The following is a 23,306-nucleotide window of genomic DNA, read 5'->3' as shown; positions in this document are numbered from 1 at the left end:
GCAGGCCTCTGCCACACCAATATTCATTGCCCCCTGCCAATGTCTCCGACGGTGGAGGGGATTTAAAATCCAGCCAGTTGTGTTCAACTAAAAGAAGATCCCGCAATGTATTTGGTCTCGTAAAGGGAAACTTTCAGGCATCTTCATGATGCATATTGATGATGTCTTCTGGGGTGGCACAGCAGAATTTGAGAAATGTGTTATTAATAAGATTAGAGTAGAATTTAAAATTGGGAATCAGACTTCAAGAGCTTTTAAATATATTGGTTTAGATATTAAGCAGAGTAGGCCTGGAATAACTTTAAATCATCAATCCTATTTAGAGAGTGTTACTCCTATCCCAGTTAATCTTGCTAGGTCGTCACAGAAAGATGATGTTATATCTAAAGCAGAGACAGGGGAATTGCAAAGCTTGAATGGTCAGTTGAACTGGTTGTTCACTCAGACTAAACCAGACACTAATTTTGATGTTTTGGAGTTAAGTAGTACGATGAAACACCCTAAAGTCGGGAATGTTTTAAGGGCAAATAAAACATTGAATAAAATTAAATCTGGAGAAATGTGTACTTAAGTTCCCATCCCTAGGTGATCCAAAGAATATGAAAGTGGCCATTTTTAGTGATGCTTCACCTGCGAATCTTCCTGATGAGTATTCGAGTGCAGCTGGTTTCATAATATTTGTGATGGGTGAAAACGGGAAATTTTGTCCTTTAGCTTGGGAAGCTATGAAAATAAAAAGGGTTGTTAAAAGTACTTTAACTGCTGAAACACTGACTCTTCTGGAGGCAGTGGATATGGGATTCTATTTGTCAAATATTTTAAGTGAAATTCTATACAAGAGGCATACTGAAGATAGTGTACCCATTGAATGTTATGTATTCCTCGTTGGATAATGTACAATCTATGAAAACTATGAGTGAGAAAAGGTTACGGATTGACCTTGCTGGCTTGAAACAAATTCTGGAGGGAAAGGAAATCTCTAAAATTAAATGAGTGGATGCAAGTCATCAACTGCCCGATTGTTTTACACAAAGAATTGCTTGTATGAAGAAATTGTTAGGGGTCCAAGAAGCGGGGCATCTCGCAATGTAATATTTTGTACAGAAGATAGAAGTTTTTTTGTTTGATTTGCTTTGAAATTTTGGTTCTGCATATTAACTCTAATTTTTATTTATAAAGAAAGAAAGGAATCTGTTAATTGTATGCAGGTGGAGGGCATTAATTGGGGTTTCACTTGAGCACACATAAAGAGACACTTATTGAAACTGTGGGGTAGTTGAGTTAGGAGGTGTATGCTTGCAATGTTTCACTCTGTAAATAAATGCAAGATTGAGTAAAGATTGGCTTCAGTATCATCCTTCACCAACTGGCTTTCCAGAATAGAACACTGCTGACCTCGAAGAAAGCTACCCACAAATATCTAATGATCTCTGTGGCCTGGACTTTTCCTCTTTCAGTGGCAGTTTAAATCTGGCACCAAGTCAAGGGGATTTACAGGCATGCAGCAGCAGTGATGTCAGTAAACAGGGTAAGCAGCAAATCACATTGAGGTATTCTCATAGACAGGATACCAGAAGTTAAAAGCGCTTTATCCTTCACTTTTCATTAACATTTTCAGATCGCAAAATAAATGATTATGCTTGGATTTAGATAGAAGCTAAAATATCAATGTAAACAAACTGTAAAAAAAAATCAATTGGCCTCTGGGCAGGAAGGCCATCTTCGGCCTATCCTGCTCCTGGAAAAATCGCTTGGTGACAGGGCAGCAACGGGCCCTCCACCCTCCAGCCACCTGTCGTGATTCTCTGGGCTCCTGCCTCCGACCACACCTCAGGGGGGCCCATAAAATCCAGTCCTATGTGTCCTCCTCATAACTTGCTTTCCCACCAATCTTTGCATCTTCAGCAAATTTGGCTATAATACACTCTGACCCTTCATTCATTAATATAGATTGTAAATAGTTGAGGCCCCAGTACTGATCCCTGTAACACCCCACTAGTTACTGTTTGCCAACCTGAAAATGGCCCATTTATCCCGACTCTCAGAGTTCTGTTTATTAACCAATCCTCAATCCATGCTTATATATTACCCCCAACACCATGAGCTCTTATCTTGTGCAGTAACCTTTTATGTGGCACCTTATCAAATGCCTTTTGGAAATCCAAATACACTACATCTACTCATTCACCTTTATCCACCCTGCTTGTTACATCCTTAATGAGCTCTAATAAATTTGTCAGACACCAATTCCTTTTCATAAAACCATGTTGACTCTGCTTGAATACCTTTTGATTTTCTAAATGTCTTGCTATTTCTTCCTTAATAATTGATTCCAGCATTTTCCCAAACACAGATGTTTGTCTAACTGGCCTATAGTTTCCTACTTTCTGTCCCTCCTTTCTTAATAGGGGCATTTCATCTGTAGTTTTCTAATCTGCTGGGATCTTTCCAGAATCTAGGGAATTATGGAGGATTACAACCAATACACACACTATCTCGGCAAACGCTTCTTTTAAGACCCTAGGATGCAGGCCATCAGGTCCAGCGGACTTGTCAGCCTTTAGTCCCATTAGCTGGCCTACTAATTTTTCTTTAGTGATAGTGATTGTTTTAAGCTCATCCTTCCCTTTTGCCCCTTGATTTCCTACTATTATTCAGATACCTCTCGTATCTTCTACTGTGAAGACAGATACAAAATATTTGTTCAAGGTCACTACCAGTTCCTTGTTTCCCATTATTAATTCCCCAGTTGGAAATTTTTAATTTATCATGAATAAATTACCTTTTTATACGGTGAATATTCATCAATGGTGCTGAAACAAAAAAAAAATTCAGGTTAAATGCAATTTCAAATGAATTATCCCTTTCTTATGCCCTTCTTTAGTTACATTTGCATATGCCGAGACAGCAGGCAAATAACCTGTAGCAAGCTTCTGCTGATCTGAAATAATCCACTAGGAAGTGTGTGAAAGTGGCTGAGATTAACTAACCCTTCTGCACTGTGCACAAATGCCAACTATTTAATGCCTGGTGTGTGGCTTTAGATTGCATCATCATTGTTGCTAACATTCTGCTTTTTGCACAGATGGTCAACTTTTCCAACCCTGGCTCCCATTGGCAAAACAGCTGATTTGGAACTAGCTGAACTTGCCCCATAATGCATAGAGCCTTGGCTTTGTGCACAATCATATCTCATGGAAGTCAGGCAGCTGAGGAGGGAACTGAAAGAAGCAAATCCCTGTGTGGAGGGGAGGTGGAGGAGGAAGAGGTGGAAGTGGGGAGGTAAGAGAAACAAATATCCAGGGGGGGTGGGGGGGGGTGGTGGTGGGGAGAGGTGGATCTAAGGGAAACACAAACCCCAAGGCGGGGGCAAGGCAAAAAAAACAGGGTGGGGTTATCTGAGAAATAAAGATACTGGAGTGGGGGAAGAGAAACAAAGACCAGGAGTTGTGGGGGGTGGGGTGGTGGTGGTTTATTCGTTCATGGGATGTGGGCATCACTTGCTAGGCCAGTATTTGTTGCCCATCCCTAATTGCCCTTGAACAGAGGGCATTTAAGGGTCAACCACATTGCTGTGGGTCTGGCGTCACATGTAGGCCAGACCAGGTGAAGTTGGCAGATTTCCTTCCCTAAAGGACATTAGTGAACCATATGGGTTTTTACAACAATCGACAATGGTTTCATGGTCATTATTAGACTAGCTTTTAATTCCAGATTTATTAGTTGAGTTCAAATTTCACCATCTGCCATAGTGGGATTCGAACCCATGTCCCCAGAGCATTAGCCTGGGCATGTGGATTACTAGTCCAGTGGCATTACCACTATGCCACCACCTCCCACCCAAGTGGGTATAGGAAGCCAAAACCAGGGGAGTGGGGAAGACTCAGGGGAATTTTCACAATCGGATTCGCCTTGTTGGGAGTATGTGATTACTGAGTGACTGCCGAGATGGTGGAATGTGAGGAGAATTGGATAAGAGGAAACTTATTAAAGCAAGAACACAGCAGGCAGTTCCAGAAAACTCTCTAAAACAAAAGGAGCATGACACTAACCCCACAGAGATTAAGTAAGGCTATGCAATGAAATGTCAGAGATAGTGGAATGAGCAGAATCACAGAAATTAGACAAAAGCTTTAATATCATTCCAAACTTAATGCACATTTAGAATATAAGGAGCAGCAAGGCCCAGGGAGGGGAGAGGCATTTAAACAGAGACTCTGACTTCTGTTTGCTGGACTCTCCTATTAATCTTTCTTCCTTCCATCATTCCACATTAGGAGCTGATGGAGGTCAGAGACCTCTGGTTCTTCAGCTAAAAGGAAACGTGCCTGACTCTGCAGGTTTGAAGATTCACAAAAATGCTAATACTCCAATACTCTAATGATGATAAATGGCCTCTGCTCTGTGTTACATTGGAGCATCAATGGGAGTTCCTGGAGATAATTACAAGCTGGAATCTAATTGTGGCATCATTCTCAACTGTTCAATTTTAGTGCAGACAATCTTTTTTTCAGGCTCCCATTTGTGCTGTTTGCTCTGGTAGCTAGAACTCAGCTGTTTGCCAGCTGTAAATAGTTGGCATGCATACACAAGATGCATTTGTGTCTGAAACTCTGACCTCATTAACTGTCATTTAAATAAGTGAAAAGCACATTACAAAGTACAATTGAAGGTAATCGAAGGGGAAGCTGCAAATTATCAGCTACCAAAACTCCATGCCAGGAACCCCACCAACTTGTGATGTATTTGCTTATGACACTTCACATAATGCCAAAACTGAGCCAAAGATGTGCAGGGGTTGTAATGCATGCTGCGAGTTGTAGCCTGCTCTGCTATGTTTTACGTTTGCTATCATGGATTGTGGAACTACAATTCCCAGGAATGCTTTGCTGGTATCAATATCAAAGGGGTCAGAAGGTAGTTTGAAGAAAAATTAAATGGTGGAGTTGATGGTAATAGTGGTTATTGGGCCACATTTTACTCTCACAGGACAACTCATGGCATCAACTATAAGTTAGATCTGCCCCTCCTCCCATTAACAGAAAATATTTTGGCCCACAAAGTTGCTGAAAGTGTGAGCTGGTATCAGCACAGTGAAGAAAACAGGACATCTGGGGAAACAGGGCAACCAACAGGATCTCCTTAACCAATCAGATTTAAGGATTGGAAAATTGGGGTGGCACAGTGGCGCAGTGGTTAGCACTGCAGCCTCACAGCTCCAGCGACCCGCGTTCAATTCTGGGTACTGCCTGTGCGGAGTTTGCAAGTTCTCCCTGTGACCGCGTGGGTTTTTGCCAGGTGCACCGGTTTCCGCCCACAGCCAAAGACTTGAAGGTTAATAGGTAAATTGGCCATTATAAATTGCCCCTAGTATAGGTAGGTGGTAGGGGAATATAGGGACAGGTGGGGATGTGATAGGAATATGGCATCAGTGTAGGATTAGTATAAATGGGTGGTTGATGGTCAGCACAGACTCGGTGGGCTGAAGGGCCTGTTTCAGTGCTGTATCTCCAAATAAATAAACAGTGGAAGGTGGAAGGAGTAAATGGGGTGAATTCAGTGTCAAATTAGGTACAGAAAAAAAAATAAAGACAGAGAAAGAAAGGTTGGATTGAGAAACAGAAAGGAAGAGTAAGAAAAAGATTTGACATTTTTAAAATCTCCTAAAACAATTCACAACCTGAAGGAATTAGAGTTCACGCTTCTAATAGTGAATCATTTTCAGTGCTAGAGAGGTTTATTGGCAGTCATTAACACTGTGAAGCAGGTACCTACGTTACTACTATCCCTAAATATCTGTTGCGGGTTTAGTTCATATCTGCCGTGCAATTACAGCAACTTCACAATGTTCAATGCATTTCACTGGTAAGGCAGACAGCGAGATGCTGTTTTTGTGAAGCTGGCAATGGAGTGGTGCAACTCAGACAGCAAATTATGGATCTTTGCTTTTAACCATGCATCTGCCCCTCATCTGACTTTACTGTATCATTTATGCACAAATTACAGCGAGCGAGTGTTATTTTGACAGAAATAACTGGTCCAAAATGCTGTTTTCTATCACCCGATGATTGGGTGGATTGGACTAGTTGACAGCGTACAAAGAACTGGAAATTATCATGAGGCTGTGTAAACTTCCTTTTTGGAAGATTTGGATGTTTTCATACACTGAAACACAGTCTGGCATCTTTAGGGCTGAGGAAAAACCAATAAGAATAGAGGAATAAATAAGAAATTGTAAAAGTGTGTAAGGCTTGAATTCAATTTTCAAGCATCAGTGCAATGTGTATCAGTTCACGCTTCAACGTGCAGGAGTTCATTATAGTCTTGATGATGATAGAGTGGAAGCCATTAATAATTAAAGTTGATTTTCATGAGAGCACTTTTACTGTATCTGGATTTGCACTAAACCAGGAGCCATCTGACTGAACATTACTAAGTGACACTTTGATGAAATAGCATAGCAACATGCCCTAAAATCTGAAACTGAATACATGTACACTCTTGTACCATACATTACAGGATTAAAATGAAGATGCGATTCAGAGACTGATTCTCAAATTTTAGCTAAAGATGTAATTTCTGCTTCGTCTAGTCATGAACTAGATCTTGACCCTAACTGCAAGCTCCCTAAATTGCTCAGATGTCAAGTGTAACTACTCAGTGTAAAAGTGAGCCACAAGGACCAGGGAGGTCTCAAGTTCATTGCCTGATCCACCATGAGTTAGGTGGTCTCAACCAGTGCTGCTACAATTGGTTTCGAAGACCCTGTACTCGTGAGGGGGAAAGAAAATCAGTTAGGGTTCTATCTCCCGATTATTTGCAGCTAAATGGGCTACCTTCAGAGAAGAGATAATTCGGGCACAGTCAAGGTATGTTCCCTCGAAGGGGAAAAGAAGGGCAAACAAATCCAGAGCTCCCTGGATGACAAAAGAGGTAGAGATTAAGATAAAGAAGAAAAAGTGTGCTTATGACAGATGCCAGGTAGAAAATACTATTGAGAACCAGGCTGAGTATAGAAAGTCCAGAGGGGAAGTGAAAAAGCAAATAAGAGAAGCAAAGAGAGAGCATGAAAAGAGATTGGCAGCTAACATTAAAGGAAATCCCAAAGTTTTCTATCGGCATATAAATAGTAAAAGGGTGGTAAAAGGAGGAGTGTGGCCAATTAACGACCAGAAAGGGGATTTACACATGGAGGCAGAGGGCATAGCTGAGGTATTAAATGAATACTTTGCACCTGTCTTTACCAAGGAAGAAGATGCAACCCAGGCAATGTTGAAAGTGGAGGTAGGTCAGACAGTAGAGGGGATTAAAATTGATAAAGAGGAAGTATTAGATAGGCTGTCTGTACTAAAAGTGAATAAAGCACCAGGGCCAGATGAGATGCATCCAAGGATACTGAGGGAAGTGAGGGTGGAAATTTCAGAGGCACTGGCCATAATTTTCCATTCTTCCGTAGACTCGGGGGTGGTGCCAGAGGACGGGAGGGTAGCAAATGTTACACCCTTGTTCAAAAAAGGGTGCAAAGATAAGCCCAGCAACTACAGACTAGTCAGTTTAACTTTGGTGGTGGGAAAACATCTAGAAAAAATAATTTGGGACAAAATCAATAGTCACATGGACAAATGCGAGTTAATTAAGGAAAGCCAGCATGGATTTTTAAAGGGAAAATCATGTTTAACTAACTTGCTGGAGTTTTTTGAGGAGGTAACAGAGAGAGTTGATGAGGGAAACGCTGTTGATATGGTGTACATGGACTTTCAAAAGGAGTTTGATACAGTGCCACACAACAGACTTGTGAACAAACATGTAGCTCATGGAATAAAAGGGATGGTAGCAACATGGACATGAAATTGGCTGAGTGACAGGAAACAAAGAGTAGTAATTAATGGATGTTTTTAGGGCTGGGGGAAGGTTTGTAATAGAGTTCCCCAGGGATCAGTGTTGGGACACTTGCTTTTCCTGATATATATTAATGATCTAGACCTTGGTGTGCAGGGCCCAATTTCAAAATTAGTGGATGATATGAAACTTGGAAGCATTGTGAACTGTGAGGAGGATAGTGTAGAACTTCAAAATGACATAGGTTGGTGGAATGGACAGACAGGTGGCAGATGAAGTTTAATGCAGAGACATGTGAAATGATTCATTTTGGTAGGAAGAACATGGAGAGACAATATAGAATAAAGGGTACAATTCTAAAGGGGGTGCAAGAGCAGAGGGATCTCAGTGTATATGTGCATAAGTCATTGAAGGTGGCAGGACAGGTTGAGAGAGCGGTTAATAAAGCATACAATATCATGGGATTTATTAATAGGGGCATAGAGTACAAGAGCAAGGTAGTTGTTTGAACTTGTATAAGACACTAGTTCAGCCTCAGCTGGAGTATTGCATCAAATTCTGGGTCCCCCCCCCCCTGCTGAGGAAAGATGTGAGGACATTGGAGAGAGTACAGAAAAGATTCGTGAGAATAGCTCCAGGGATGAGGAATTTCAGTAATGAAGAAAGATTGGAGAAGTTAGGACTGTTTTCCTTGGAGAAGGAAAGGCTGAGAGTAATTTGATAGGGGTATTCAAAATCATGAGGGGTCTGGATAGAGTAGATAGAGAGAAACTGTTCCCACTTGTGAAAGGATCGAGAGTGGGAGGGCACAGGTTTAAAGTATTTGGTAAAAGAAGCAAAAGTCACATGAGGAAAAACTTTTTCATGCAGAGAGTGGTTAAGGTCTGGAATGCGCTGCCTGTGAACGTGGTAGAAACAGGTTCAACTGAAGCATTCAAAAGGGAATTCAACTGTGATATGAAAAGGAAGTATCTACAGGGTTACAGGAGAAGGCAGGGGAATGGAACTGAGGGAGTGGCTCTTTCAGAGAGCCGATGCGGATATGATGGGCCGAATGGCCTCCTTCTGCGCTGTAACAATTCTGTGATTCTGAGATACTCGGTAAAGGGAAGAACTCAAACAGGGAAGTTGGCCAGTCATCCGTGACTAATTCACTACATTTAAATGACGTCAGGAAGACAGGCTTCAAGTACCTAGCTGAATTCCTTCCACTGCTACCACACTGTCCCCAAGGAACTTGTTTTTATTCATTCATAGGATGTGAGTGCCCCTGGTAGGTCATTTGTTGCCCATCCCAAATTGCCCTTGGTGGTAGTGAGCTGCCTTCTTAAACCACCGTAGTTCATGTGATGCATGTACACCCACGGTGCTGTTAGGGAGGGAGTTTCAGGTTTTCTATATCCATTCATGGAATGTGGGCATCGCTGGCTAGGCCAGCATTTATTGCCCATCCCTAATAGCCCTTGAGAAGGTGGTGGTGAGCCGCCTTCTTGAACCGCTGCAGTCCATGTGAGGTAGGTACACCCACAGTGCTGTTAGGAAGGGAGTTCCAGGATTTTGACCCAGCAACAGTGAAGGAACGGCGATATAGTTCCAAGTCAGGATGGTGTGTGACTTAGAGGGGAACTTGCAGATGGTGATGTTCCCATGCATTTGCTGCCGTCCTTCTAGTTGGTAAAGGTTGCGGATTTGGAAGGTGCTGTTTAAGGAGCATTGGTGCATTGCTGCAGTGCATCTTGTAAATGGTACACACTGCTGCCACTGTGCGTCGGTGGTGGAGGGAGTGAATGTTTGTGAATGGGGTGCCAATCAAGCGGGTTGCTTAGTCCTGGATGGTGTCGAGCTTCTTGAGCATTGTTTGAGCTGCACCCATCCAGGCATGTGGACAGTATTCCATCACACTCCTGTCTTGTGCCTTGTAGGTGGTGGACAGGCTTTGGGGAATCAGGAGATGAGTTACCCGCCGCAGGATTCCTAGCCTCTGACCTGCTCTTGTAGCCAAGGCTTTTATATGGCTACTCCAGTTCAGTTTCTGGCCAATGGTAGCCCCTAGGATGTTGATAGTGGGGGATTCAGCAATGGTAATGCCATTGAATGTCAAGGGGAGATGGTTAGATTCTCTTTTGTTGAAGATGGTCATTGCCTGGCACTTGTGTGGTGCGAATGTTACTTGCTACTTATCAGCCCAAGCCTGGATGTTGTCAGATCTTGCTGCATTTCTACACGGACTGCTTCAGTATCTGAGGAGTCGTGAATGGTGCTGAACAGTGTGCAATCATCAGTGAACATCCCCACTTCTGACCTTATGATTGAAGGAAGGTCATTGATGAAGCAGCTGAAGATGGTTGGGCCTAGGACACTACCCTGAGGAACTCCTGCAGTGATGTCCTGGAGCTCAGATGATTGACCTCCAACAACCACAACTATCTTTGAGCCAGTGACAGTGAAGAAACAGCATTACAGTTTCAAGTGAGGATGGTGTGTGGCTTGGAGGGGAACTTTCAGTTGGTGTTGTTCCCATGCATCTGCTGCCCTTGTCCTTCTAGATGGTAGAGGTTGCGGGTTTGGAAGGTGCTGTCGAAGGAGTCTTGGTGAGTTGCTGCAGTGCATCTTGTAGGTGGTACACACTGCTTCAACTGTGCACTGGTGGTGGAGGGAGTGAATGTTGAAGGTGGTGGATTGGGGTGCCAATCAAGCAGGCTGCTTTGTCCTGGATGGTGTCAAGCCTTTTGAGTTTTGTTGAAGTTGCACCCGTCCAGGCAAGTGGAGAGTATTCCATCACAATCCTGACCTGTGCTTTGTAGACGGACAGGCTTTGGGGAGTTAGGAGGTGAGTTACTCGCTGCAGAATTCCAGCCTTTGACCTGCTCTTGTAGTCACTCGCTGCAGAATTCTCAGCCTTTGACCTGCTGTTGTAGCCACAGCATTTATGTGGCTGCTGCAGTTCAGTTTCTGGTCAATGGTAACCCCCAGAATGTTGATGGTGGGGGATTCAGTGATGGTACTGCCATTGAGCATCAAGGGGAGAGAGTTAGATTCTTCCTTGTTGGAGATGATCATTGCCTGGCACTTGTGCAGCACAAATGTTAGTTGCCACTTATCAGCCCAAGCCTAAATGTTATCCATCTTTTGCTGCATAGGAACATGGACTGCTTCAGTAATTGAGGAGTTGTGAATGGTGTTGAACATTGTGCAATCATCAGCAAACATCCCCATTTCTGATCTTATGATGGAAGGAAGGCCATTGATGAAGCAGATGAAGATGGTTGGGCCTGGGATACTATTCTGAAGAATGCCTGCAGCGATGTACTGAGGTGATTGGCCTCCAACAACCACAAGCATTTTCCTTTGTGCTAGGTATGATTCCAACCACTGTGGAGTTTCGCCCGATTCCCATTGACTTCAATTTTGCCAGGGATCCTTGTTGCCACACTTGGTCAACTGCTGCCTTGATGTCAAGGACAGTCACTCTCACCTCACCTCTTGAATTCAGCTCTTTTATCCATGTTTGGACCAAGGCTGTAATGAGGTCTGGAGCTAAGTGCCCCTGGCGGATCCCAAATTGACTGTCAATGAGCAGGTTATTGTTGAGTCAGTGTCGCTTGATAACACTGACAATGACACCTTCCATCACTTTACTGATCACTTTCCAGGAGAGGAACAGCAATGTATCATAAGAGCACTGGTGGGGATCCTACCCCTGTACTATTAAAGAAAACGTGACTGAATGCTTTGTGGAAAAAAAGTTTGCGATCCTAATCTTTGCAGATGGAACAATAAATAGTTGGCACTCAATTTTTCAGCTCAAATGAGTGGAATTCATTCTCAAAAGCAGTGTTATTCTATTCATTACATAGAAAGTAAATTGAACTATAGATTAGCACACTAAATTGCGAATGCAGACTGTTGAAGATTTTAAAAATCAATTTAGCACCACTGGGTACAAAACTTAAGTTTGTGTTAATTTGTGAAAAAGTGGTAAACACATGACGCAATTGCCAAGTTTTAAAAGTGGATCAACACAAAGATGGAGATTTAGACAGACATGGTAGTGTCTCATTTAAACAGAGTGAATATTCAGTTTTCATCAGGCCACAATCTTTGCCTCTGTACATAACACTTCATTTTATGTGAGTTTACTATATAAGAATTAATGGCCACTGTAGGGAAATCTGTTCTAGTCAATGGGTTGTAAAATTACAGAACGGAATTGTTACCTTTCTGTTGACAGCATGTACCCATGGAATGAGTGGTTTACAGAGTGCCTCATGCACCATGCTTCTCCCCTTACTCTGTTGCCACAAAGAAGAATGGTGTAGCCACATCCTGCCAATTCCACAAATATTAAGAGCAGTAAATAGTGCAGCTCCAGCCAGGGAATATTATTTCCTTTATACTTACTGTCTGTGAGGTGTCCAAAACAGACTCTGGAGTTCTTTCAAAGCTTTCTCCAAACTGGGATACTCAAAAAGATCATCAAGAACGTGCCTATAAAGATTCTGTAAGACAAAAATAAGAACAACGTAATAGTTTGTGAAGGCTTTTAAAAAAAAGTTATAATTTTTTTCTTTTCCAGGAACTGTACCTTGAAAAACAATTTCGTATTTTCATCTTCTCGTAATAAGTTCCTGTAAAGATATATCCATTGTGACACAATGCGTAGCACTTTGCGCTTTTGGTACAAGCTGTTATCTGAGTCTCCTTGTTTTTTTGTATATGTCTTTGAACAATAGGTAACATGCAATCAAGGAAAACACCTTTGTGATCAAGAAAAATTCATACCTTTACTGCAATGCAAATTGTACCTGCTTGTGTGCTTGTTGAAGTCACAATTTGTTTTATTTTCCAGTTCAAGGGAGAAGCTGGTATCGACCAACAATCAGTCTGTATTCATGGGTTATTAGTGGCCAACAAAAATGGTGGTGACTGCCATCAGCTCACTGAGCTACTCCACTGACTCTGCCGTCAAAAATGCTGGGGAAGGGCAGCATTCAATATTTAAATGAATATTTCTGAACTGCAGCTTTATAGTATAGAGTATCTCAAAGATGTTGAGTTAGCTATAGTGCAAGTAAGCATTGATGCTGTTGTTCCCAAACACTGCCCACTGATGTTTAGTCTGTATTTCAAGAAGAGCAGGAGTAGTTTTAATTTTGCAATCTCTCAATGAAACTCTTCATGTGAAACTGAGATACATATCGAGGGGAATTTTATGCTCTCCCTGCGGTGGATTTGGAGGCGGGGAGAGCATAAAGTCGGATGGGATGGTGGGACGTTTCCTGCCACCATCCCATTTCTGCCAAAGTTATTCCGGGGCGGGAAGGCCCGTGAAAAGCTTTACTGCCCCACCGCCAATTAAGGCCTTTAACTGGGCAATTAACCCCCAATTAAGGGCCTCTTCCTGCTGCAGCCGCTATTAGCCTTTGATGGGTGACCCTGTTGCTGCACAGGAAGCACGGCACGGAAAACCGTGTGGGATGCCTCCGGCTTCAGGGGTGGTGGTGCGGGTCCCTCATTAAAAGGCACTTAGTGGCTGAACAAGGGACCCAGCATAGGGAATGGGGGGGGGGGGAGGGGAATCACTGAAGGCCACTCCCCTGCCCCTGCTGCTGAACCACCTCCCCCTTACCAGCGACTCTCACCCCGTGAGACCCCTCCCACCCCGTGAGACCCCTCCCACCCTGACTGAACTGAGGCCTGGTTCCAGCGATGCTTCTCGATCTCTGACTGGTGCACCTGCAGCATCCACCACTTCTGCAATGGCTTTGTAGCTGCTGGCCTCTGATTGGCTATTTCTCTGCAAGGGCGGGACTTCCAGCGATGGGGGTCCTTGATCCTGTCGAAGGCCCACCACTGTCCACTTAAGTGCCTGATTGGCACAAAATTCGGTGGCCCTTCCAAAAAAGAGGTGAAGTGAGGATCTCAATGTCGGTTTCTCCGGATGTCATGACCCAGCTGTCAGGATAAAATTCCCCCCATCATGTTTGAAACTTTTATCCACCCTGGGATTTATGCCCACCAATCAACACACACAGTTTCCTGATTCCAGAAGAAGTACTGTTGTCACTTTAATATCTCTCTAAACTGCTGTGATTATGTCTGCTGCATATTATAATATAATCACATCATTTCCATTCAGCAATTTTTACTGATTAAAAGGTTCTTCCAACCCTATTTCTGGATGGAGCACAAGGAATATCAGAGGGCATGACACCAAAACAAATGCTGGCATGACCAGAAGATTTACAACCAACTTCTCAAGAGTAACTGGTGATGGTCAATAAATGATAGCCTTGTTAGTGATGCCCAGATTCCATTAAAAAAAATGGAGAGCTGTTGTAGAAATAATGCAAGAGGAGAAAAATCCACAAAATTGTGTCCGTACCCTGTAAGATATTGATTGGTTCAAAAGACTTAATGATCTCTTCTTTTACTGCCAAATCTCTAATGGTGAGGGTAATGCCTGCAATTTTGCCTGCCCTGTAATACCCAACAATGTCGTTGTCATACCCAATAAAGACATATATTCCTATTTTTAAGATAGGAAATTTATTCAAGGTGGACTCGTTAAAAATGACTTTACTCTTTAAAAAAAGGTGGACAAGCTGCAAAAGATGGCCACCAAATGTCAAATGACCTGGCCTGTGTATTTGAACATTGCCTCACTATCTGTTAAGGACAAAAGGATACATTCCAGCTAAGAGGTGCCAAATACACCCATCCTGAAAAAATCAAGAGACGTTCCTGAAATAAATGGGTTCTTCTGAAACAAAGAAGATGTGAAGTAGCCACATCATAACTGGATTATACTCATCCAGACATAAATGGATGTCCATAGATTCCACATCCTGGTCCATTGTGTGGTCACAACAGGGGAGAGGGCCATGTGTCTCCTAACAGAAGCTAATGAGAGAGATTTTTACCTTAAAAGATAGCTCTCTGGGGAGAGGAGGAGATCACAGCAACATCGCAGAAGGCAGTCGAACCAGGGGCTGTGGAAAGATCTAGCCAAACAATAAGGAGCCCTGCTTCAAATTCTACACTTCAACTTGGTGCAGCAAAGAACTGAAAGTGACCCACCACTTCCAGTCTGAAATCTTAACCACCAGAAATCGACAACACCTCAACAGGTCAAGACCACAAACAACCCAAGCCTGCATCTTTAAAAAAGGGCTGTTCTGCTTAGAAGATTCAATAGGTTTATCAAAAACCATGAACACCTACCATGCCTTAAAACCTCACCTTTTTCCTTCAATCTTCCCTTGAGAGTGCATGTGAATGCGTGCGAATGATGTTGCAAACATTTTGGGGAATGAATATTCTTCAATAAATAGTTAATCTTCTGCTTTAAACCTACAAGAAAACCTGTCACTGTCTGTTTATTTGGTAAGTAAAATACTCAGGGCTAACTCATCATTTTAAACAAAACATGATTGTGGTCAGTTCGGAGGTGAACAGTGGGAACCACCCACACCCCTTACCTCCTATCCATAACAGTCATTCTAAATCATCCATACCATTTTACTTTAAACCGATTGCAGAAATCTCAGCCAGTAACACCGCAAGTAATAACAAGGCTTGACATTAAATCAAGTCATCTTCTTGAAAAGGGCTCGACTGCTGTAATGACCTTGCTTGTCGGAAGCACAAATGATTTAATAACTGCACTGGCAGTTCATGCACGTTCCTTACGGGGTATCTGAGTCTCAAGGAACCGACACATTTCCTGACACTAATTTTGTTGACTCTCCTTGTCTTTTCAGAGGACATTAACTTGTAAAATGTAGTTATAAGATGAATGTACAGCCATTCTGCAAATAATAGTAGCTCAGGAATGTAAATTTGCTCTCTGGCAATTCAGGTTCCTAATACGTTTACTTATCTCATTCATTACATGGGGTTTGGCAGTACTGAGTTTAAAATGTTAAATTATGCAATTAGACATCAGCTGAGTATTGTCTTTTTTATTGTTTTGGCCTTTGCTTTTCCTCCCTTTCCTCTCTTAAAGGTGCTGAACTCTAGTGAGGTAAAGACCAGCTGCCCTATGGTATCTAGCTTAAATAGCCATCATTCAAAGGAACAACTAGACAGTGAGTGATAGACTTTTCGAGAGGCATCCTAGCAAAAGCCAACCATGTTCTTATCCACACATTCGCTGTTTTCTGCAGGAGTTATGTGTGTTCGTTGGGAACAGGAAGCTTGGTTGATTTTTTTTCCTCTCTTTGGTCGAAGGACATTTAGATAAATGGTAACACCTTTACTGTGGTGCTGACTGAGATCTGCTAATGAAACACTGACCAGGGATCAAACCTGGGACTATCCTGGTTGGAATAGTTCAGTTCCACATTGGGCACTGCACTTACCAATGAAATCGGGGGATCCTATGAACATTTATTGCGGATATCAAAGCCTGGCATTCCAGAAAGTCCATTGCATTTTGGAGGTCACATTTTGTACAAAAGACCAACACATATCACAACTAAACAACCTCCTAAAAAGTATAAATATCGTAAAAGCCAGTCATCTCCTTTTGTTTTTTTCTGATCTTCGGGGAACACAGTCTCTTCTTGAAAACAGGGGCCAAGCTACCAATCTACAGAACTGACCTCAATAATTCCCTATTTAGACCATTCCTTAAAGGAATACATGAGAAGTAGCCTTAAAAGGACAGGCAACATCAGCAGCATAATTTGCATTTAGATAATGCACTTAACATGGAAAAACATCCCAAAATGCTTCAGAGGGGTACAACTCTGTTTGTGACTGTTATGACCAGATGAGATGGGGTCTCGGGGTTCCCTCTCAGCCTCTGCTTGGTTTAACCATAACAGGGTTTAATTTTAGAAACACTGTTTTTAGCTACCCCTCAGTGAATCCTTGTTCACTGCTCCAATTGTAAGGCAAATAAATCAAACAGGTTTCCTTAGATTTAAACAAGAAAGGTAGAAGTTTATTAATCTTAAACTCTAATTGAGTTAACGACTATGAATATACGACGCGACCACGCTAGCATGCATACTCAATACACACATGCAGATAGACACAGAAAAAGTAGAAAGAATAAAGGGGAAAAGTTTGAGGCAATATCTGGTAGTTACAGTCCTTTGAGTTCAATGTGTTGTCTTTGCTTGCCGGTAAGTCTTGCAATTCGTTGGGGCCTGGTTCACGCTTCAACTTGTTCCGATGTCGGAGTCTTTTCTCTCTTGATGTTTACGTGTCTTCCGTGGGTCCCGTGGCTTGGGGAGAAAGCGAGAGAGAGCCAGCCAGGAGAGAGAGGCTTTCTTGTCCCAGGTTCCAGTTCAAACAGCCTTCTGATTCTCTCTCAGTGGCACAATTAAAAAAAAAACAGGTTGCCCAGCAGGTTAGTCATATGACTAGCTCCTTATTTGGAACAGTCTCTCCTGCGAGGTTTGTGGATTTCAAGGCCCTCGGTGGGGGCGTGGGGTGCGGTGCAGAGTTGTCTCTTACCGACAAGATGTGCAACCATTGTCAGACCAATCTCTGCTGATTGAATCAGTGATCAATTCCTTTGTCTCTCCAAGTACTGTCTCTTAGTATGCAAACATTCTTCCAGCCAAGTGTCTGGTGATCTTCAAACCAGTCATTTCTTCACTCCAGCAAAAGTTTAAAATCAATGTTCATGTGACAAAATCAGTATGCCTCATTCTTGGCAGGTGGGGGTCTGCATGATAGGGACCCTAAACTGATCATAACAACAACAACAACTTATATTTATATCGTGCGTTTAACATACCAAAACATCCCAAGGCACTTCACAGAGGCATTTTAAAACAAAATATGACACCAAGTCACATAAGGAGATATTAGGTCAAATGATCAAAAGTTTGGTCAAAGAGGTAGATTTTAAGGAGTGTTCCAAAGGAGGAAAGTGAGGTAGAGAGGCAGAGAGGTAGAAGGAGATTATTATAGAGCTTAGGGCCCAGGCAGCCGAAAGCATGGCCACCAATGGTGGAACGACTAAAATCGGGGATGCTCAAGAGGCCAGGACCAGATGAGTGCAGAAATGCCAGAGGGTCACAGGGCTTGAGGAAATTACAGAGATAGGGAGGGCAAAGTGTTGGAGGTACCTTAAAAAAAGGATGAGAATTCTAAAATCAAGCTGTTGCTTGACCAGGAGTCAACATGAGTCAGTGAGCACAGGGGTGATAGGTGAAGGGACATGACGTGAGTCAAGACACGGGCAGCAGAGTCTTAGATGACCCCAAGTTTACGGAGGGTAGAATGCGGGAGACCAGCCAGGAATGCAGGAATGCAATAGTCAAGTCTAGAGGTAACAAAGACAAGGTGAGCCACGGCAGGGGTGAAGCCAGGCGATGCCACAGAGGCAGAAACAGGCAGTCCCAATGATGGCCTGAACAAGTTGTTGGAAGCTCATCTCAGGGTGAAATATGACACCAACTTTGTGAATCGACTGGTTTAGTCTCTGACTGTTGCTGGAGAGAGGTATGGAGCCGGCAGCCAGGGAACAGAGCCCAGAGTGGAGACCAAAAACAATGGCTTCAGTCCTCCCAACATTTAATTGGAGTAAATTTCTGCTCATCCAGTACTGAATGTTGGATAAGCAGTCTGATAATCTAGCAACAGCAGAGGAATCGAGACAGGTGGTGGCAAGGCAGTGCAGAGTATCGTCAACGTAGATGTGAAAACTAACATTGTGCTTTCGGATGATGTTGCCAAGGGGCAGCAGTCAGATGAGAAATAGGAGGGGGCCAAGGATAGATCCCTGGGGAACACCAGAGGCGACAGTGTGGGTGTGGGAAGAGAAGCCATTGAAAGTGATACTCTAGCTATAATTAGATAGATAAGGATGGAACCACGTGAGTACAGTTCCACTCAGCTGGACGACAGTGGAGAGGTGTTGGAGGAGGATGCTCTGGTCAACCTTGTCAAAGGCTGCAGACCAGTCCAGAAGAACAAGGAGGGAAAGTTTACCATTGTCACAGTCACATAGGATGTCATTTGTGACTTCGATAAGAGCTGCACTGTTTCAGTACTTTGGCAGGGGCGAGAACCTGATTGGAGGGATTCAAACATGGAGTTCCAGGAAAGATGGGAATGGATTTGGGAGGCAACAGCACATTCAAGAACTTTGGAGAAGGAAGGGAGGTCACAGATGGGATAGTAGTTTGCAAGGACAGTGGGGTCAAGGGCTGTTTTTTTGAGAGAGGTGATGATGGCACATTTAAAGGAGAGAGGGACAACACTTGAAGAGGGAGAACTGTTAATATCAGCTAACATGGGGACCAGGAGGGGAAGTTGGTGTGGTCAGCAGTTCAATGGGAATAGGGTTGAGGGAGTAGGAGGGGGGTCTCATGGACAAGATGAGCTCAGAGAGGACATGAGGGAAGATAGGAGAGAAGGTAGAGGAAGATGTGAGTTCAGAGCTTGGGCGGGTGGAGCATTAAAGGAAGTTTGGCGAGGTGGGCTAGTGGAGAGGAGGGACACAGGAGAGGCAGCTGATTGGATGGTCTGGATCTTAGTGACAAAGAAGTCCATGAGTGCCCGCACTTATTGTTGGAGGTGAGGATGGAGGGGACAGGGAGAAGGGTTTAAGAAGACAGTTTGCAGTAAAGAAGCCAGTAGACACACAAAGGAGAAGCATCAGGGTAAAACTGAACACACTTGGACCACACAGTGTTATAGTGAATATAATTTGGGTTAGTTGATGTTCTATTGTGTTGTGATACTTCATTTGGGATGAGGCAAAATAAGGTAGTTGTGGAGAAATACTGTGATATTCATTGATCTTGAAATAATGCTGAGAAGAACACCAGGTATCTTGTTCTTTTGCTGGGACATTGAGGACATGTCCAGATGCCTGTTGTCCATATGAACATATGACATACGAACATAAAAATTAGGAGCAGGAGTAGGCTATTCGGCCCTTCGTGCCTGCTCCGCCATTTAATAAGATCATGGCTGATCTGATTGTGGCCTCAAGTCCACATTTCCACCTACCCCGATACCCTTTGACTCCCTTGTTAGTCAAAATTTATCTACCTCGGTCTTAAAAATGTTCAATGACTCTGCCTACACCACTCTGAGCAGGAGAGTTTCAAAGACTCATAACCCTCTGAGAGAAAAAATGTCTCCTCATCTCTGTCTTAAATGGGAGACCCCTTATTTTTAAACTGTGTCTCCTAGTTCTCGTCTCTCCCACAAGGGGAAACATCCTTTCAGCATCCACCCTGTCAAGTTCCCTAAGGAACTTATGTTTCTTATTGATCACCTCTCATTTTTCTAAACACCAATGGATACAAACCCAACCTGTCCAACCTTTCCTCATAAGATAATGCCCCCATCCCAGGTATCAGTTGAGTGAACCTTCGCTGCACTGCCTCTAATGCATTTAAATGCTTTCTCAAATAAAGAGACCAAAACTGTACACAGTACTCAAGATGTGGTCTCACCAATACTCCAGACAACTGGAGCAAAACATCCCTACTTTTATACTCCATTCCCCGTGTAATAAAGGACAACATGCCATTTGCCTTCCTAATCATTTGCTGCATCTTCATACCAACCTTTTGTGATTTATGTTTCCAGGACACTCTGTACCTCCAAGTTCTGCAGTCTCTCTCCAGTTAAATAGTATGCTGCTTCACTATTCTTCTTACATTTTCACACATTATACTCCATTTGCCAAATTTTTGCCCACTCACCTAACCTATCTATATCCCTTTGCAGACTCCTTATGTTCTCTTCGCAACTTACTTTCCTACCTATCTTTGTGTCATCAGAAAATTTAGCAACCATACATTCAGTCCCTTCATCCAAGTCATTGATATAAATTGTAAATAGTTGAGGCCCCAGCACGGATCCCTAGTTACAGCTTGCCAACCCGAAAAAGACCCATTTATCCCTACTCTCTGCTTCCTGTTAGCCAACAGGGATGGGTAATAAATGCTGGCCTGACCAGTGATGCCCACATCCCATGAAACAAATAAAAAAAACACAGTCCTTTAGCCATGCTAATCTGTCACCTCCTACACTACAAGCATTTAATTTGCTTAATAACCTTTGATGTCACACCTTGTCAAATACTTTCTGGAAGTCCAAGTACACCACATCCACAGGTTCCACCTTTATCCACGTTGTTTGTTTATGTCATGCAGGCCCCCACCTGCCAAGAATGAGGCATATTACTTTTGCCACATGGACTTAAAATTTCAAACTGTTGTTAAAGTGAAGAAAGGACTTGCTTTAAAAAAATTGCCAGATCTTGGCTGGAAAGACATTTGCATATTAACAGATAGTGTTCGGAAGGACAAAGCAGTCATTCCCTGACACATTCAACCCACAATGGACTTTTGATTACCAGACGTTGAGGGTGGGGGAGCTCGCATTCCAAGTTGACTGCTCAGATGGCCGATTACACAAATGGACATGGTCAAACCAGCTAGTCACATGACTAATCTGCTGGTCAACCTGAGTTTTTGGAATTTGTACAAACAGTTTGTGCAGAAAGCAGAATGCTCCTGGACCAAGAATATCTCTCCTGGCTGGCTAGCCACAGCCTCTCTTCTCTGCCTGCTCCCATCTCTTTCTCACAAGCCTCTGAATCCACATGAACCCCAAGAGAGAAAAGTGTCCTACAGCGAACAAGGTTTAAGAAGAATACTGGGCCCCAACGAAAAGCAAGATCTACCTACAATCAAGGACTCTACAGTGAGATCAAAGACCCGTAACAAAAACTCTTCAGATATTGCCTCAAGCTTTTTCCACTTTATTTCTTCTGCTCTTTTCTGTCTCTATTTGCATGTGTGTTTCGCGTATGCATGCTATGCGTGGGCGCGACGTGCATCCGTAGGTGTCAACCGAATCAGAGTTTATGTTTAATAAATTTCAACTTTTCTTCTTTAAACCTAAGAAAGCCTGTTTGTGCTGGTTTCTTTGCCTTATAATTGGAAAGCGGTGAACAAGGATTCACGAAGGGGCACCTAAAAACATGGCGTGTTTAAAAATTAAACCCTGTTACGGTAAGACCAGGTGAAGGCTGAGAGGGAACCCGAGACACTTTTCTCACCTGGTCGTAGCAGTTACGTCATCAAAGAACTCCAATAAATGAGTCAAACATGATTTCCCTTTCATAAAACCATGTTGACTCTGCCTGATTACATTGAGATTTTATAAGTGCCCAGCTATAACCTCCTTAATAATAGATTCCAGCATTTTCCTTATGACTAGATGTTAAGCTGTAGTTTCTTGCTTTCTGTCTCCCTCCTTTCTTGAACACAGGAGTCACATTTGCTATTTCCAATCAGATGGGGCCTTTCCAGAATCTAGGGAATGTTTGAAAATTAAAACCAATGCATCTACTATCTCAGCAGCCACTTCTTTTAAGTCCCTAGGATGAACTCCATCAGGATCTGGGGACTTGTCAGCTTTTAGTTCTAATAATTTTTTGCATAGGATGGCCCAGGCACTAAAATTACTAAAATAAAAGTGGGTGTCCATTTTATCCTTCTTTAAGCATCAGTTTGACTCAGTTGGTAGGACACCACACTGATTCAGAAGCCTGTAGGTTCAAGTCCCACAATGAGTTCAAAACACACGTAAGCACCAAATAATATGGGTTTCCTGCATCCTTATTATTGATCCCATAATGATGTGATGGTTAAATTAATTATTTTGATAATTCACTCTGAATGTGACATTACAGGCACACACCCTGCAGGTCACAGCTGCAGCATAGACATCTAAATTGGACCTTAATTGAACACATACAAAATGGTGTCATCATAGAGACAGAAAGAGCACCTGAATTACCAGCTCAGAAATGACACAATTTATAGTTTTTTGAGTCAAGATGGTCATTCTTTAAGATGTCATTGTTAAGATTTAAGCATTCCTATTGGTAACACTGAAACCAGTGTTTGAAATCATTACTTTCACATGTAAAACATGCAGAAAATTATACTTGTTATATTATAGGATGGTTCTACAAATAATATTGCACAATATAAATTACCTAAAAAACATAAAATGAATGGAACATAAATGGGACATAAGCAGCATTTTTAAGTTTCTGACTTGAATGAATATGCACATTTGTTTTGCTGAAAGCAATAGTACTCACCAATGTAAGGCAATCTAGGAGAATATTTCAATCAGCTTATTTTTTGAGACATTAAGGGAGTCGGTCCTTATAAAAAGGTATTTAACAAACAGCTATATAAACATAATAATCCTTTACATATTGGTTGCTTTTCAGTTTAAGTAGAAGCCTGAAAGGATATTGCCTCAGTAATGCATGACACAAGTCACTGGTTGACATGAAGACTGTGTATGTGAGAAGAAAGTCATCCAGCAAGATATCTGCAAAACAAAGCTTTGTTAATCAGAAGTTTCTGAACATTCAAGCTTTGAGTGGTCAATTATTCTCTTCACTAAACATATGAATCCTGCTTGCACAAACAATTAAATGATTACTTCCTTTTGGTGCT

The 23,306-nt window shown here is 42.6% G+C and overlaps 1 protein-coding gene across 7 annotated transcripts in view; it reads right to left on the bottom strand.

Annotated features, from left to right (window-relative positions):
* The window catches only part of LOC137345606 (rap guanine nucleotide exchange factor 5-like), a 350,413-nt gene that overhangs the window by 88,393 nt on the left and 238,714 nt on the right, over nucleotides 1-23,306 (bottom strand). For all 7 annotated transcript variants that reach the window (XM_068008865.1, XM_068008869.1, XM_068008867.1 and 4 more), the window contains 4 exons: nucleotides 23,100-23,178; nucleotides 12,425-12,572; nucleotides 12,241-12,338; nucleotides 2,783-2,813 (listed from right to left, as the gene is read on the bottom strand). In XM_068008865.1, coding sequence (XP_067864966.1) covers nucleotides 2,783-2,813; nucleotides 12,241-12,338; nucleotides 12,425-12,572; nucleotides 23,100-23,178 — 356 coding nt within the window. The remainder of the gene's footprint in view (nucleotides 1-2,782; nucleotides 2,814-12,240; nucleotides 12,339-12,424; nucleotides 12,573-23,099; nucleotides 23,179-23,306) is intronic.

The sequence above is a fragment of the Heterodontus francisci genome, chromosome 2, assembly GCF_036365525.1.
Source record: "Heterodontus francisci isolate sHetFra1 chromosome 2, sHetFra1.hap1, whole genome shotgun sequence".
NCBI classification, from domain to species: Eukaryota; Metazoa; Chordata; class Chondrichthyes; order Heterodontiformes; family Heterodontidae; genus Heterodontus; species Heterodontus francisci.
Note: the sequence above shows the minus strand (reverse complement) of the source record. Positions and strands in the feature narration are given on the sequence as shown.